This window comes from Anarrhichthys ocellatus, unplaced genomic scaffold (assembly GCF_004355925.1).
Source record: "Anarrhichthys ocellatus isolate YVR2014 unplaced genomic scaffold, GSC_Weel_1.0 scaffold4, whole genome shotgun sequence".
Taxonomy (NCBI): Eukaryota; Metazoa; Chordata; class Actinopteri; order Perciformes; family Anarhichadidae; genus Anarrhichthys; species Anarrhichthys ocellatus.
The window spans coordinates 1,769,273-1,787,540 of record NW_022280034.1 but is presented as its reverse complement, the minus strand read 5'-3'; the positions used below and the strand labels follow the sequence as shown (position 1 = coordinate 1,787,540).

Sequence of the window (18,268 nt, the reverse complement as noted above, 5' to 3'; positions counted from 1 at the left end):
ATGTGTTAATCCTTTTAATGTTGCAGCTGGTAAATGTGGAGCTCCTTTGATGTTTTTAATGAGAGCATGTACACGTGAAAATAAATAAAAACACAAAGACTTTGATATTCAAACATTTATTTCCCCCATCCCCCGATCATAATGTATAAATAAAGATTGTATTTAAAAAAAAGCTATAGTTTGGCCCAAAGCAAGACACGACCCTGAAAAGGACTAATAAATCCTCTCATTGCAGACACTTTACAGTTCATAACTGAAAACTGTGGATTTATTTTTCCGTCACATCCGACAGAAAACAATCGCTCTGTTCAATAATCGAAAGATAAGTCCGTCACATTAAACCTCTAATTGGGACTGAAGGTAAACTCAGGTACAGTGTCGTCTCCTCTGAAATACTCCGTGCTGCTGGCAACATGAAATCATCTGCTTCTATCCTCCTGAAAAGACTTTTCATTTCATCCTGTGGTAGTGAATGCACCAGCTCTACAAAAAGGCACTGTTCCATTAAGGAATGACAAGCGTGAGAAACATTTAAAAAAAAAAAAGTAGTAGTTATAAAGTATGTACATTCATTTTGTACAGTGAAAACAAACAGATTCAATGATCTAAAGCAACCAATACTCATCAACATGGGTGTAATGTGAAAAGGCCTACTGTAAAACTTCTTTAGTTATTGATATTAAAGGATAAGTCTGGAGATATTATATATGTTTCGCCCCCTGCTGGTCAGTAGAGAGACGTATACTTTAACTCTTAATCAAATGATTTCACCCATTTCTATGCTTGTTATTTCCTCACAACCACGTGGCCTACTATAAGCTCTTCGACAAAAGGAGCATGTGTGTAACTTGGCTTGACGATACAGATTGTGTGATCACAGAGATAAGATCAGCAGCATTTTTTTGCAATAAATAGTACAATCTTGTTGTAGCTGTAAGTGCACATCTGTTCATTTTGGATCTGACTTTGGTCAGACAGCACAAATGTGTTCACCGCGTTTGTTTCGACTTGCACCAGATGGCAGAAAAAAAGTAAAGTTTGCAACATCTGGTGCACCGAGACCCAAACATTAGGAGATATAATCTGCAAAAGCTGTCAGAGTCAGAGTGATGCGTGAGAGAGACGTTCAGATGGTGCTGATGTTCTCCGCCCCGTTGGACGAGGCCTTGTCTTTGTCTCCCTCTGTGGGGACGCTGCTGTACTGACAGCCGGGAGCCAAGTCCACGGAGGGCCTCGCCGGGCCGGGCAGCGTGGACGGTTGGCCCTGCTTTGACAACTTCCTGTCCTTCGAGTCCAGCCAGTAGAACGCCACTATGAGGAACACGGCGGCGGAGGCAACGATGGCACTGCAGACGAAGAAGACGTGGAAGTAGTGACCCGTCCTGTCGATCAGGACTCCTACAGAAACAAGAACACATTGTTAGATTCATGTTCCGTTTTTCTCTTGTTTTACTTTACAGGTCTTACGTTTCTCTAAAAAAAACTCCTCAAATGGAACTCATAAATTCATAGGAAGGTTTGTGTGTATATATGTATGTATGTGCAGGTGTATTTAGATATGTATTCACTACTTACTTAATTATTATTATTGCTGTTATTTTGATCATGTACCTTGTTTGTCGTTTTAAAGTGGTATTTATTTGAGGAAAAATGAATTAACTCTAATTGCTAGAGCAGTGGTTCCAAATCTGAGGAAAGCAGAATTGTGTGAATCCTTAGATGACTTGTGAAAATGGTTCAAATGAAGCAAGAGGGGGAAAATTTAATTAAAAAAATTAAAAATAAATATTTGGTTTAACGTGTCACAGCTGGAAGAGACACGCAACCAATCAAACATGTACATATTCCTTCAGCTTCAGGGGATCAGATGTCAAAACATTTGGGAATCACTGAGTGTTAGTTGGTGCACTTCAGGGGAATTTGTCTGCATGCAAATGTAGAATGGCCAAAGATTTGAAATGTAGTTTCACCCTTTCTCCCTCTTTTCCTACTTTATGATTAATAATACCAAATATTGATTTTGCAGGAAACTTTTAAAGGAATTATAATGAATTTACGGAACCAATAAAAAGGTGTAACTTTGCAAAAAAGTGTTTCTTTTTTTAGATTCAGTTGTGATCACATGGAGGAGCAAACCCAGTCAGACTCCTGTGTGACGGGATCTGGTTGAGACTTGTGGTTTCACTGCGGCCCGGCTGTCAGAAACCAGATAAACACGACGGTGCATAACCGTTATTTGAGACGAGGCCTCGTCTGACCTTTTCCCCGCTGAACTGAGACTCCAGAGTGAAGAGCAGACTCCGTACCTTTGTGTGAGCGTGGCGGCTGAACGGACTGAGAACATTGTGTTATTTACAGCGTTGGCCTCGAGCTCTCTATGTGATTTTACCGTTCACATAAAACACACAAGCACAAACATGGCTTTAAAGCACATGCAGAGACGCATACTGTTAAGAACATCTGCACACAATGTCTGTGACGTTTCTAATGTTCTTTGCATTCATTGGGGATTTGCACTGTATACAATATGCAGGTATCAATCCTTTTCTCATAAAGGCTGGGGGGGGGGGAGTTCACAGTGTTCACACAACAAAACCAGAGCAGCAACATATGTAATGTTGTGTATGTAATGTTGTGCATTCTCAACTAAAGGAAAACAAGATATTTGACTTTTTCTCTCACTTTCAAAGTGTTTTCAATGGGGACTCTGTTAGCAGTTTCATGTCAAATTCATAATTTCCTTTCGTACAAAACAGAAAAGTGCATTGACTTCTTGTTACCTGCCAGTGGAGGCCCGATGAGCAGCGTGACACTCTCCATGATGGCGAGCAGGCCCAGCGCCGAGGGGAAGCGGCTCATCTCCACCACGTCCATGAGGACGGTGTACATCAGGGAGCCCACCACGCTCATGGAGAGCCCGTAGACGGTCACGTACGCCAGCAGGAGATGGAAGTCGGGCCCGATGCAGCAGATGCTGTTACTGAGCCCGTTGACCAGCAGCGCCCAGGCAAAGACGTAGATGTGTCGCCCTTTGAACCAGGGCATGCTGAAGAGGACGCCAAAGGGCGGCCGCACCACGATGTTCACCAAACCCAGGATGGAGAGCAGCAGCGCGGCGCGGCTCTGCTCCATGTTGTTGGCCGTGGCATAGGGAACCAGGTAGATTAAGGGCACCACGAAGCCGAGCATCATCCAGGTGATGCCCACGGCGTACACACAGTAACGGGGGTTGTGGCACAGCTGGTCAAAGGCCATGTGTTTGCTCAGAGAAGCCACCAGGTAGCTCCACATCCGTCTCATCATCCCTCTCTCCTTCCTCTCGCTCTCCTCCTCAGGCGGAGGCGGTCCGTGGTTCATCAGCGGCTGGCCCCGGCGCTCGGGGGCCCGCAGGGGCCTCATCAACGCGCCGCACACGCAGCAGTTCAGCAGCACGGCGCCGAGAACGAGGAAGCTCCCCCTCCAGCCCAGCTCCGTGTGGAGGTAGTTACCCAGGATGGGCAGAGTGCACAGCCCCAGCGCCGTGCCCGTGGAGGACAAGGCGTTGGCGAACGCGCGGCGACGCACAAAGTAGTGGCCGAGGATCGTCACCGCAGGCTGGAAGCTGAAGCAGAAACCGAGTCCTGTGACCATGAAAGGAGACGTTCAGAGTGGGACGACAGGGGCAGCATTGCATTTACTGATTTGAAAGATTATGTATAGAAAACATGCACATATAGATGTTGCATTAATTGAATGACCAACTAACACACTTTCTCACATGGAGCAACATTAGCTTTCATGTTTTTGTCCCATTTTTCTGTTTTGGTCTCCACCAATCCTGAGAGAGCTGCTGGACGTCTCCAGCTGCTGTTTCGGTGGCAGGTTGCCGACAGTCGAATCATCCCGGGTAATAAATGAGCCGAATGTTTGCTGACCTGTGATAACCCCGGCGGTGATGTAGAGCTGCTCAACGGACTGGGTAAACGAACTGGCAGCCATTCCCAGCCCACTCAGGACGCCGCCCAACATGATTGTCGCCCGGCAACCGAGTCGCTCCACCAGCACGCTACAAAAGGGACCTGTGGATCAAACGTAATGCTCTTAGTGTTAATGCATACCGGAGCAGGAACCAGCACAGGGCTTACACCCGAGGCCTTGATCCTGCAGCACACAACTTGTGTTGAGCTGTAATCTGTACCAGCGCAATGAAAGCATGACTGAACATATGTTTGCTCTGTGTGTGTGTGTGTGAGAGAGAGAGAGAGAGAGAGTGAGATAGGTGTGTAACTGATGCATGGCAGTTGGCCGACCCATATAACTCTAATTCTGCAACGCCAGCAGGAAAATTTGCTGCATCGTTTCAGGGCAAATTCATTGGTTTCCCATCTCTACCGTCATCTGGCCTCATGATGCCTGAAGAGGAAGTTGCGTATTCTGAGGCCTTAGTGCTAAACGCATCGGGTATATTGGTTAAAAGGTCATCGAAGGGGGCACCGCCCTTCGTAGTTAGGAAACACTGAGGCTTATTTGATCCCGTTTGAATTGTGCCATGAATTTCACATATGATGTTTGTCAATTTCAAAGATTATTTTGCACGTCAACAAAGTTTTGTCGTAAAGCTGAAGTATCAGACTGTGAAAATACATCATTAGAAAGACGACACACCCAAAGAAGTGTCGTCTCTCTCTGAAGCTACGATGCGTTTCATACCAACATGTTCTCACGCCAACACGTCTTACTCCTTCTCTCTCCTCCTGGTCGATAAAAAGAGTCGCTGGATAATCGTTATTAAACTGTTAAAATAAATTGGTAAAAACTTGTATTATTTGGATCTATCCCTCCACCAAGATATCCACTTACACCTGAAAAAAACAACCAGTTTTTAATCCTTCCCACATAAAAGGACTCCTGGACTGAATTAGAGGGCTCGACTAACAACATTCCCTCCGGTTAGTGCGTTCAAGGGTTGGATATCCTGTCGTACCCTCACCACACCACACCACTCCACCGTTCCACTAGATTTAAGAGGAAATCGCTCCTTCTGCTTCAAACACAGAAACATGAAGGCATTCACCTCGATCCTCTAGATTGACTTTGTTTGCCTTTGCACAGCCAACACTACTCCCTGTTTAATGCAGGTTACATAACGCTCAGAAGAATGTGTGAAAGAGGAAGGAAGTGGACGTTATTGATGAGAGAGCGAGAGAGAGAGAGAGAGGGCCTCTTTGTGCACCACACTCAGGACTTGTGCGCTGACTAATGGATACAGGATCAGCAGACATTTGTGTCAATACGTTTGACACAATTGATGATCACCATGTTTTCAGTAATAGATATTCAGTGTATTTACGTTCTGTCCCATTCTTTTTGGTGTTTATACTATACTTTTAAAGTTTATACACTATTCGTCTGTGTAAATATAATCATTGTCAATATGAATTTGAGCAATGAATGAAGCAAATACTGTGCTTTTAAACCCTTAGAAAGTGAAACGTTCATATTTTACGTTTGCTAACATTAGCCACCAAAGCTACTGGTCGTACCAGAACAAGTTAGGCTGTAGCAGAAAACCCTCAGGGTATTAACCTATGAATATTAGCTTGGAACAATGGTGCGTTTCATTGTTCATGACTTCAACTTTTCTTCTGTAAAGGAGTCAATGTGCCATTTCATCTCTTAAAAATGACATAACGTCCCTTTAAAGTTTGCATAACCCTGAAGTCCTGATTTGTAGAACACTAAAGTCCCTGTGAGCTGTGGGTAACAAGCGAGCTACAGCTTCTCATGGAATAATCTTCTTTAAATCAACACCAACACAGCAAGACACTTTAAAGCCTGAACAAATCTCTCAGGTTTCACATTTTCCTCCAAACAACAGGTAGGAGCTAAAGTTACCCCAAAGTTAGGAGGCATCAAAGGGTAACTTAAATGTTACACACTGAATAACGTCAGCTAATAAAGACGTCACGGTAAATGAGGCGTGTACGGTATTTAAAGTTACACATTGACTAAACGGAGCCCAGTTGTCTACTTTACCTCCTGCGTGGAGCACTGACGTCATGATGGAGGGCACCCAGGAGGTCTCGCTGTTGGAGGCGTGGAACTCATTCTGCAGGTCGGTGTAGAAGATTCCCACGCAGGAGGGGAACGCCAGGGTCAGAGCCAGGACTATGATGGTGGCAGCCAGCACCACCCAGCCCCAACCGCCATCTGGAGCCGTGACTGCGCCCGTTGCGGCCGCCGGGTCTCCGCATTCACCTCGCTGCATAATCCCCTCCTCGGATTCACAGTCGTTGGCCTCTTGAACTTTCTCCATACTGTCGGCGCGCTCGAGGTCCCCGAAGGCCTCCGGTCGGCGGCAGCCATCGCTCGTCCCTCTGATTCCATCGGCCTGAGTCATTTTCTGCTCTGCAGTTCAGAGGAGGCAGCTGCGTTGGCTCTGCAGGGTGTATGTTTACCTCTGCTGCCCATGTCACTGTAGCTGCTGCAACCTTCAGGGACACCTAAAGCAACAAAGGAAACAATCCATCAGGTTGTGCAGAATATTGAAGAAAAGTTTCTCTCAGGTCCAGTTCTGTGGCTGGTTCAGATGAGTTTCATTCACCACGCAGTGGAAACAAAAGTTCACAACAAAGCTGAAGAATTCTCTCTAACCAGTGAGCTCTGGTTAGGGTTATATTCAGGGTTACAGGACAGAGCAGTTGAACTAAAGGTGTGGGTTCAGCTAAGTAAACTATCAGCACCCAGGATGTGTATTCGTTGTCAGATCAGAGGCAAGGAAAGTTTATTTGTATAGTACATTTCAACAACAAGGCAATTCAAAGTGCTTCACATAAAACCATTAAAAGTATCTGCAGTCGTGGTAGTAGGGAGCTCTCTTGTGCAGAGAAATTGTTCCTGTCAGTCCCACATGTTTCACATAAACGAGTAAAACTGCTTTGTTTGTTATGTGTGACGACCCCTCCCTTCCACCGGGGGTCTGTGTCCTGTTTTCAGCTCGTCTTTCAGGACAATCTGCTGCTGATGAGCCACACCTGGGCCTGCTGTAGGTCCCAGCTATAAAGGCTGACCCTCTTCTTTGGCTGGGGGTCTCTCCTCTCTGACTCCTGTGTGGAGGAGCTTGCTGGCAGGCAGGCTGGCTGGCTGGCTGGCAGTTAGTTAGTTAGTTAGTTAGTTAGTTGTTCTTAAATAAATGTCTATTTGATTACTTTTATACTCGTCTTGTCTCCCTCATGTTGCGGCCTTTTGAGCCGGGTCGTGTAGATTCGTCCATTTGTAATGCAAAATGCCCACTTGCCCTAACTGTAGTCTGTTTGATGTCATCCGACATGTCTTCAATTTGCCTACTTATAGTGTAATTTGACAGAGGTATAGTTTTCAGTTTATCCGCTGCTGATTGATCCAACAAATGCTGCTTCAGTTTTGACGGCTTCATGCTTTCTTGTGCCAAAACCTCGCTGCACAAAACACACTGAGGTTTTTGCCCTCTTTTGTCCTCAATGTAAGAAAATCCATATCTCATGTAGTCTGTGTTGTACTTGCGTTACGCTCAATTAGCACATGAAAACAAACTGTGTGGGTGTTCTTCTATACTGTGAAATGGCGGGTGTCCATTAGCTTTACAAGGCATTAACGCCAAATACTGTTAAGGAGTGTGAATAACTCCGCTGCATAAAATATCCCCTTCAAAATAAAAAGGCAAAGGCCCGAGAGGCAGATTGGTGTTTGCTGGTAAAAAAACTAAAAGTTGAAATGTTGAAATGATTCAATTTGATCTCCAGCTGTAAAAAGAGAGCTCTCTGTAGAAGAGGCGTGTGCGGCACTGTGTTTGCCGGACGCCTGGATGTGGCCGTAAGCGAAAACTCGGAGCGCCCCGTGAATCTCTCAAGCTCAAGAGACTGTTGTGTGCTGATGATAAGAGACTGTTGTGCGCTGATGATAAAGAGACTGTTGTGTGCTGATGATAAGAGACTGTTGTGCGCTGATGATAAAGAGACTGTTGTGCGCTGATGATAAGAGACTGTTGTGCGCTGATGATAAGAGACTGTTGTGCGCTGATGATAAAGCGACTGTGTGCTGATGATAAGAGACTGTTGTGCGCTGATGATAAAGAGACTGTTGTGCGCTGATGATAAAGCGACTGTGTGCTGATGATAAAGCTATTTCTGCAAAAAAGGTTAAAGAACTCCATTGGGAGTGTGATACGCAGGTCCTAAAGTAAACCCTCTCAGGAGGCCTTCTCTGAGCTCGAGAGAAGTACAGAAGGACTGGCTTATATTTATATATATATAAATAAACTAGAATATAGGGAATCTGTTAAGAGTGGTTTCTGTCTTAGGCAGGAAGCTACGCTGACTAGAGACTCAGAAGTTTTGTGCAGAAATCTAGTGAGCAGGAAAAATAATATCTAACGAATAGACAATAGAATGACTGAGTTTGAAAGTGTGCACACGACTGTAACCTACTGATAAAGTAATACTATGAAGGAGAGATTGATAAAGGGAAGAGACATAACTCCCTATAAAAACCTTGAGTTGATAAGGGTGAAATAAAGTGGACATTTGTAACTGTCACAAGCAGACCAACAATAAGAATCTCTCTTTAACAAAGACTTGAGTACAAGCAATACAATTAAAGCTTACACATAGTCAAAGTCTGACATTAGAAAAAGAAGATGAGAAATAAAAACCTGAACTAAAACTGACTGACAGACTGAGACCGCTGATTATTAATGATTAGTACACCAGGGTGGCTTTGCTTGTTTGTTTGTTTTTGGTTGGTTACCCAGTGATAACGCTTTTGCAACAGGTTAACCAAGCCTCAAATAAGTTGTTACGGTAGAAGTTTCATCGTGATTTTATTAAGTTGCTCTGGTTACAAAGAGACTCTACAGTAGTACACAAGCTCAAAGCTTCCAAACCTTATATTTCAACTTGTCAATTAGAGTGTTTAAAGTTAGTAACACTAGTGTCGTAGATGTTGTATAATTGTAAAGCTTACAGTAGTTTTTTATTTTTCACTCTTTGTTAAAATATAGTAATTGATGGTAGAGTTGAACTGCTGTTTTTCATTCATTAACTTTTCTTATGTATCACAGGGAGCCAAACATGTAGTAAATGTATTTTAGTTGGCTTGATTAATGTGTTCAAAGTGAAATAAAAAATATATATATATAAATAAATATATATAGTTTGTTTCAATCCAACTGCATATATCCCGAGCTCTATTGTGTCCAGATCCTATTCTGTCTGCAGAGTTCATGCTCCGTGTACTTGGTGGTGGCAGGTCACCCAGATGTGTGTGCGTAAACTCAATTTAGGAGCCGGTATAAACTCTTGCACTACCTTTCTAGTGTATGATTGGCTGTACGCCCACGTGTTGGGGCCTTACAGGCTCGCTATCTCCGTACAGAGAGGAGTAGAGTTGTCATACATACAGACATTGATCATACATAGTTCCTAAATAATCAGAGGAAGAGTGTTGATGGAAAGGGGTTGTGGAGGTCACAGGAAGGATTGTTGGTTGCACTTGGTGCATTGCTGACCATCTCAGAATCGCACAGTGAAGATCACTGTGCGAGGGGTACTGAAAAGGTTAAAAAGACAATATAACATAATAAAAGCTATCCATTTATTTATCAGAATTAACAGCACAATAGCTGGACAGATGTGTCCTGGTTAACATGTAGTATTTAAAGAGAGTTTGGTATATCCATTCAAGTTGAACTGAGTCTTGACACGAGTGTTTTGAAGATACTGTAAACGACAAACTAGAGAAAATGGGTGAAAGTCAAAGTGAGTCTGAGCAGCTTGATGCCAAGGTCTTACCTCCAATATCAAAATATATGCGGGACAAAGATAATCAGACTACCAAACAATTGAAAGAATGGATAAAATGGGTTCCCTGAAAAAGGCAGTTTCAGCCTACAAAAATGTTATTAACTCAAAACTTGTTTAAAGCAAAAGGAGAAAGAGGAAGCAGAAATATATGGAATAATGTCGAAGGGAGAAAGAAAGAGATTAAGAAATAAAGGTCAGAAAGACACAAATAAGAAAACAGGGAACAGACAGATCAAATTGATAAAAAAGGAAAATATACTGCCGAACTTTGTTTTGTTTGTTTTGTTCGAGTCAGAGGGACATGGTGGAGTGGACCCCAGAGAGGGACCACCGACGCACACACATTAACACACAGAGGGTGAGTTAACTTTAGATTCTGACTATTTAGTGTAGTATAGACTATGACAAACACATACCGGATGTATTACAACAAAAATTAAGGTTTTAGAAAGTTACCACAAGACAAACACTATTAAAGGTAAAAATGTTCAGAATGTCACAGGCAGGCTGATTACGTGTATTAGATGAGGGATTGAGGAGGTGTTGTTTGGAGAAGGGAGAGAAGTGGAGAAGTTATATTTATTGTATTATTTACATTTGTTGGACAGAGAATGCTGCTGCTGTCTCTGTTTCTCTGTCTCCCAAACAATACAAGTGTTTAAGGGCAGATCACACATGTGTCCTTGGCATGAGGCCCAGGAATGGAGAGGATGTCTGACTGGCTGCACAGTCAGACCTACAGTATACTCACTGACCTCAGAAACACAGAGGATCCTGGTAAACTCTACAGAGATAAGGGTGATGTATACCAAACAAGAGGTACATCAATGTCACCAGTGAAAGGAATAACTCAACTTATGTATGATAAGAAAACACACCATGGTTTCAAATGTGTGATGTAAGACAGGTGAGGGGTGCTAGTGTTCACCCAAAATCCTGATCTGCCCAATTTCAAAATCTGATTTCCGCTCATGCAAGAATCAATATCCACTCAATCGAGATATTAATGGTATTACACCTGTTCTTGAGTCTTTATTGAAGGTTGGTATAATAATGTGTCGGTGCACGCACGAGCACCTCAAACTTTGGCTGCAAAAGGTCACAAGGCTATCCGTCCAAATTGCAATTTGCTCTCGATAAAGTTTCATATCTGGGACATGTGATCACAGCAGAGGGCAAAACCCTCCCTCCCAAAAGAATACAGACAATTCAAAATGTGCCTAAACCACAAACTAAGAAACAAATGATGAGCTTTTTAGGAATGACGTCATAGTATGACGGTGGATCCCAAACCACTCAGAAACAGAGGCATCCCTCTATCCATCATTCACGGTAAACATCTTTATGTGCATGAGAAACTGACCTGGACTCGACTGATGCCTTTAATGACAAAGATTTTAATCCTGCTACTCTTTTTCCTACTGCAGCAGATGGAGAGCCACATAACTGTGTTGTTTCTCCTGAACAGGTCTGCACACCGAGACCTGACCTCACAGACACGCCCACCAAATGCTGATTTACAACTGTTAGTGGACGGTTTGGCATCCCGCTTGCCAGACACGGGAGAAGGGTTGGTTGGGTTTTGCTTTAGTCTCATCATATGACACTCTGTGCAGCGGTATGTTGCCAGCATACTTTTCTGCTCAAGCTGCAGAACCTGTGGCTCTTACGGAAGGAAGCCTGTAAGCTTGCTGCCGATAAAATAGTTAACATCTACACAGACTCTTGCTACGCCTTTGGTGTAGTGCACCACTTTGGCACCTTGTGGAAACACAGAAGCGTTTGGAAATCATCCGGCAAGCCCATTTCTCACCACCGTCTCGTGGCCGACTTGCTAGAAGCCATACTGCTCCCTAAAAATGTCGGTGTTATGAAATGTGATGCTCACACCAACGCTTCTGATCCCATTTCAACAGGAATGCTGCAGAGGATGCTGCGACTGAGCAAGCAGATTTGTCAGGCTATTCTTTAGCTCACGAGACTTATGATGAGACTTATCCCTCACTTATGATGTTCAAGTATTGCAGACAATGGCTACCTCTGCAGAGAGAAAGTGTTGGGCCTCATCTGGTGCAATTCAAAAATTATGAATGGATAATGGCTTATTATTATTATTAAAATGTATTATGAGCCCAGACAACTGCCACATGAATTCTTCTATTGTTAAGCTAAACTAGCCCACAGCAGAGATAATTTGGCAAAAGGGGGAATATGTAATATATTGTAAAGGTAGATCCACATTTTGTACAGTTTTTAAATGTAAAAAAGAAATTTAATAAGAAATTAAATCTTATACTTTTACGTAAAATGTCCCATGCAGGTTATAATCCCTTTCTTTAACTGGTCCTAAAAATCTTGATGTATCATCAAAGCAAATAATAACAGCACGTAAATACAATTAGTATAAATATTTTGAACATTTTATCTCTTTTACACAAAATCAAATTCTTGTGAAAACATGATGATGTGATGAGCTGGCCCTCTATATTAGATCATTTAAATATCACTGTATTTAAATTAGTTGTTAACTGACATTAGGGAATGTAAGAGAACTGCAACAATAAATATTATTTATATATTTTATTAGGTTGTAATTTTAGAAAATACAACACGATGCGTTATTCACTGAAACAGCTGGCTGGATACAGCAAAGTATATCACTGTAGTGATTTGTCAGAGAATAACTAAGTAACATTCATCTGAACACCTCAGGATTTTAAAACTAGATTTTAAGTAACGGCGACGGAAGGCAGATCTCCAGCACCATGGCACACATTCCGTGGTCCGGGATGGTGGCCTAAGAGGTTCAATGTGTTTTCTGCTCTTCTGTGCAAGAATAATTGTGTTTCCTAATAATTGATGGATGAGAGACCATGGTAACTAAAGAACATACAACCAAATGCAGACAATTATATTGAGAGAACCAGCAGCCACCAAATTAAAGAAACGATTGTAAAACTATTTAGCCAAACATTGAATAACATGTGGTATGAATATGCCAAGTTCACAGTCCAGCAGCACAACGTTGTTCATCTAGAAAGGCCGATCCTGCAACATCAGACTTGTTTGCCTGACTGTTTTCCTCCCGTAGAACTACGAGAGTGACATTTCTGTGTAGTACTTATGTTTATTATTATTATAGCTTGCTATCTGAGAAACATGATCTCACAAAACAGCTAGTGCTTTCTTTTATTTTACTTGATAAAGGAATCAGTTGAATTGACAGTTGATTCTGAATGTATATAATGGTAATATAAATACTTGGATGATAGAATTTCTTACAAATTGTTTAAGTTGTTTGATTATTGTGTTATGAACCTCACTGATATGTTGTCTCTCTATAACAGTTCAACAGAGATGGAGGTCCGATGTCTGTGTTTCACCTCATCTCAGGAGATTTATTTTGCCATGCTGATGTTAGCATTCCCTAGCTACAACATGGAGTTGCTTAAAACTCACAAAAACAGCTAATGTTTTAACCTCATCGAGTATGTGATCATATGATGTGCATATGTAAACCATTTTTGCTATTTCGATAAATTGTAAATACTTTAATGGCCATAGGAATGGCCAGAGGGGGGAGGTGTTGTAGCAATTTATCATGTTCTGTTAGATATAACTTCTATCGCAGACGAGGCCATCCGAACTCATCCAATGTAACAACTACCAGTACTCCAACCTTGAGAGCCGTAAGAGCCCAGACGGTGGCTCAGCCGTCCTGGAGGAGAGCCAGAAACCATGAATCAGATGAGTACGATGCAACCACACATAATCCAACCCATGTTAGACCAGGACCTATGCCAGCATTGCCATTTAAGTCCAAACCAGCCTATCCAGTGTTCAGACAGCTGCACGCTAATGCACGTAGAAAGAGACGACTTCACACCATGTGAAAAGGGGAAGCGAGCACACAGCTGAGGCTGATGTCAGAATGAGCCAAATGTGGAATCAAAATCATGTTTATGATGTAGATGTGGAAATAAAAACATTGGCACTTCCTACATGTGGAGTTCAATGTGGACTCTGTATGGATCTCAAAAGAAACACGACTATGGAGATCGGTATCCTGAATATCAAGTGTGCAAATTACGATTTACACATCGCAAAATAAGCCTCCCACTAATTATAAAGCAGATCAATTGGAAGAGTATGAATGTTTTGCCAGTGGTGGATTTGCTACGGATGGGAAAAGGGTTGATGTCGGCAATACTACCGGTTACAGTAAGGTAACCTGTGGTGTCCTGGTTCCCACAGGCTAACATCACTCCTTCGTTCATTAGGAGACCGGTATGGTATGAAAACCCAATACCACGAGACCAAAGTTGTGAAAACGTAACTATGACCATTCCCACTCTTCATTTGTTAAGTAAACAAACAACAGACATAGCCGACATGTATTGAATGTCTTGTGAAAATGTTTTACTGAATATACTGTTGAAATGAAGAAGATTCGGGGTTTGAGGCAAGAGCTTAAGGAGAATGCTGGCAGGGGGGTGGTCATGGGATTGGGTAGACCAAATTTTGGGAAAATGGGGGTCTGTGTTGGTAAAAGCAGGCATTAGCGCATTAATAGTTTTAATTGTAGCTTTTCTATTGGCATGTTGCATCGTACCCATCCTGAGGAGGCAGTGCCAGAGGAGCATAGACAAACAGATGGGTGTCATGACAAATCTCCAACTGGCAGATGATGAACATGATGACGATTGAGCGAGGGACAAAGGCCCAGTTCACTCAAATAGTGGTTGGACGACCGGACCTGTTTCCCATTCCGGACTATCTGGAGGACTCAGATGACATGGAGGAAACAGGACTAGGAGGCACCTCAGCATAAAGACGAGAGCCTGAACTTTGTTGAAAGTACATACACGTCCAAAAAACACCACCTCACATGTTCTATTATCTTTCCAAACTGTTTCACTATAAATAGAATGTATTATCATCAGATATTTCTGCATTCACATATATTAAAAGTCATGATTCATATAGTCTATGTACTAGTATTATAGTGTAAATACATAGTTTGATCTAAGATGTTGCATCTAATGAATACCGATGTATTGTTCAATGTTTTGCAGAAACTAAAATGTGTGATGTATCAGTTAATATACGTTTGTAATCAAGAAGAGGTTCACTTCATGCCAGAAGGTGGTCGCTCGGCGGAGAAGGACCGTAAGGGAGTTTTTCCTGTAATGCAACCTGCAGGTTTTTTCGCCCTTATGTGAAAGTGAACCTTAGTATTGAGTGATGTTATTTGTATTATCTTACTAGCTCAAATGTTCTATAGTGGTATTTAATCAAGCACATATAATTGACTTAAATCACTTGGCAAACATTTCCCGTAAACGAATCCTGTGTTCTGCCAAAAGGTTATCTTGACTCAAACGAAGTCAGGAGAGCATCATCGTGAAGAAATCAGATGTGCTCTGTTTGTGGTTCAACCCACTTGTTTGATTGGTGGAAAGTGATGTAAGAGGGGTAAAGTTTGACTATAAAAGTAATCTGTGAAAAGTAATACACCGGATTTGTTTCGATATGCTGAACTTGTTGATGTTGGCGTGTATGCATTAAAACACTTCCCGCTGGGTTGCAACTTCAATTCGCCGTCTCTTCTCTTCATTTTGCCACAACACTGATTGGCCCGCTTGAATCTGTGGAACCCAATCACCTGATTGGCACTTGAAGAGGAAACAATGGCAGGAGAGAGAAAGAAAGGCAGGAGAGGAGAAAGGACATAACACGTAACAGAACTCAACTTACAAGTCTGTAGTAGTGGATTTGCATGGGCTCAATACAGGTCTGTTTTACAAAGCAATAGGTGACTGATACATGAATGTATGACCGCTTACAGGGCTGGTTTCACTCACAGAGGTTTGTTCATTTTTGTAAAATAGATTCTGTCTGCACAGACTTTACTGTCACAGATAGAACTGGAAGGAAGACACAGGCAATATAAAAGAATAGAGTTCATACAATTTAAAGATAACATTTTCTTCTACGAGAGCAACTGAAGCAGCGAGAGGATGTTCGTGTTCCCTATTCATGAACTTTGATTCCAACTAATCTTAAATTAAACTAATTCTTGTTGGTGCAACCCAGCCTGAATGTCTGCAGGTCAGAGTGTGAGTAAACAAAGGGGAAGTGTGCTGGGTTAAATATGCCTGTGCGGATGCAAAGGGAATCTCAATCTGGCAACCATGAGGCTAACATGCACTTGTGGAAACCCTCGAGAATGAATGAACCTTTGTGCAAATGCTGCAGTAGAATTTCCCCTCAAAGCCTCTCAATCTCATTTCCAGATGTACCAACGGACTGAGCGGAGCAACGTGTTCCTAGATTATGTTCCTGATGATACAACTCTGAGCTAATGTTCCTGTACTCAGACATGCACTCTGTGGCCAAATGTATGTCGACACCTCAACATTACACGCATATGTCAATACAATATTTTACAGAGGCTTTGGTTCAATTTTCACAACTGCAAAACTTGTGATGCAAAAAGACAACAATGACAACTTCTTACCTTTAAATTAAACCCTGAAGTGCAGAACACTAGAGCACATGCTTGGCCCTCGGAATACAGACGTAGGTATTTGCACAGGTTTCAGCGCTTATCGTCAGAGTAACCACCAGTCCAATCATTTGTAACACGTGCTTGCAAACAGCAACGCAGCACTGTTGCAGCTGCAGGCTGCTTTACATTTGCAGCATAGATAACTCTTGGCAAGACAGCAATATTTCCTCAATAAATGCCAAACATTTCCATATCCATGGTTAGAACAAAAGCACAGAAAAATACATGGACTGTGCAGTGGTGACCACCCCCAACAGGAGTCCTCACATATCTCAGCAATCTGATCTGATCCACCAAGCCATGAACTGTTTATATCTCCTGCATGCCAAGGGGTCCAAAGAGTCAGGGGCCCCCTAACATTCACCTGCCAAATGTCACTCAAAATCACAACAAAGAGACACGTACCAACCAGGAAGATGCACAAAAAGACTACAAAGACACAAAATGCCCCCAAAGAGACATGAAACAACTAAAAAAAGACACAAAATGACTACAAAGAGATGCAATACAACAAAAATTGGCAAAATGTCTACAGAAAGACTCCAAATGCTAAAAAAAGACAAAATGACAACAAAAACAACCAAATAAGACACACAATGACAACAAAAAAGACACTAAATGACAAATTGACCAAAAAAAAAAGACACTAAACAACAACAACTAAAAGAGGGCAAACAACGATAAAGTCTGTGAGTTTTGATGGAGGAGATATGGCCTTATGCAAGTCATAGTTGTTATTACCCGCCCATGACTCATGTCCTGCACCCATGTGTCCTCTTCTACACAATTAATAAATGTACCTTGAAGAGAATACTCTGTGAGTAGTTAAATAAAAGTGATGCCGAGCAGCTGGTCCTTCCTGCGGGACGGCCCACGGAGGGAAGGGAGCCCCGCAACGTATCTGCGGCCTCTTTAACATGTCAAATAGTGGAATATGCAGCGAAAAACTGAGCTGCTTCAGCATCAAATATTTAAACTGCACATTTTAAACGGTATTACACATCCACCCACGTGTCAACTCGTGATGGTTTTCGGCTTGTTTACGGATGTTAAGCGAACCTGAGCACGGTCCAGACCCCATCACGTTATCTCTACTAACTATCGCTCTTTAATTAAAGCAGATTATTTTACGCAGACGTGAGAGTGGTTCCACCATCACACACAAACATCCTGGTCATCACTGCATCAGCACTTTCGCTACAAAGAGGAAGCGATGTAAGCATCTCTTCCGTGACTTTATGAGGAAATACAATTAAAACATCACCTTTCTTTTAATGCTGATCGTGGTCCTGCAGCTCCCCCGTTAATCACAGTGTTTACAGGCGCGGTCGCTGCTCAATGACTACCGGTTCAGTACCGGGCGGGGGTCTGCTCCTCCTCGTCGCGGAGCTCCAGCGTCCTCCTCACGGTGGGAGGAGACTGACGCGACCGTGATGGGAGGGTCGGATGCCGGAGGGCCTGCACAGCAGCGCTGTTGCACCATACCCCGGCGAGAGCAGAGGACAGCCGGGGAGCTGCTGCTGTGTGGACCCTGAAGGCCTCTATACGGGCTGTACTGTACTGGAGTACACGTTTAAAGTACTATATGCGAGTATTTCCATGTATTCTACTTTGAATTGGTGAAAAGTAACTAAGTACATTTACTCAAGTAGGCGACTGTACTCACATTTTTAGGTATTCTTTTACTTCACTTGAGTACTACCACTTTACTTTGGAGATTGTATTTATTTTAGATTTCTACTGGTATTTTTACTTTACTTAAGTACTACCATTTGAAGCTACTTTATTTTGGAGAATGTACTTTTTACTCCACTACAGTTATTTGACAGTTTAAGTTACTTTATAGATTCAGACTAACACAAGATATAACTAAACTAAG

The 18,268-nt window shown here is 42.5% G+C and overlaps 1 protein-coding gene across 3 annotated transcripts; it reads right to left on the bottom strand.

Annotated features, from left to right (window-relative positions):
* Positions 1-126: 126 nt before the first annotated feature.
* Positions 127-17,743, bottom strand: slc16a5a (solute carrier family 16 member 5a). 3 transcript variants are annotated; one of them, XM_031843677.1, is made up of 5 exons: positions 14,431-17,743; positions 6,016-6,482; positions 3,915-4,058; positions 2,781-3,620; positions 127-1,398 (listed from the first exon to the last, which is right to left on the bottom strand). In XM_031843677.1, exons 2-5 carry the CDS (start codon positions 6,377-6,379, stop codon positions 1,127-1,129), a joined length of 1,620 nt encoding a protein of 539 aa, XP_031699537.1. In that variant the 5' UTR covers positions 6,380-6,482; positions 14,431-17,743; the 3' UTR covers positions 127-1,126. The 3 variants fall into 3 exon arrangements, with proteins under 3 accessions (XP_031699537.1, XP_031699535.1, XP_031699538.1); XM_031843675.1 differs by having other exon boundaries at positions 17,654-17,743; XM_031843678.1 differs by lacking the exon at positions 14,431-17,743 and having other exon boundaries at positions 6,016-6,828.
* Between the last annotated feature and the right edge of the window lie 525 nt (positions 17,744-18,268).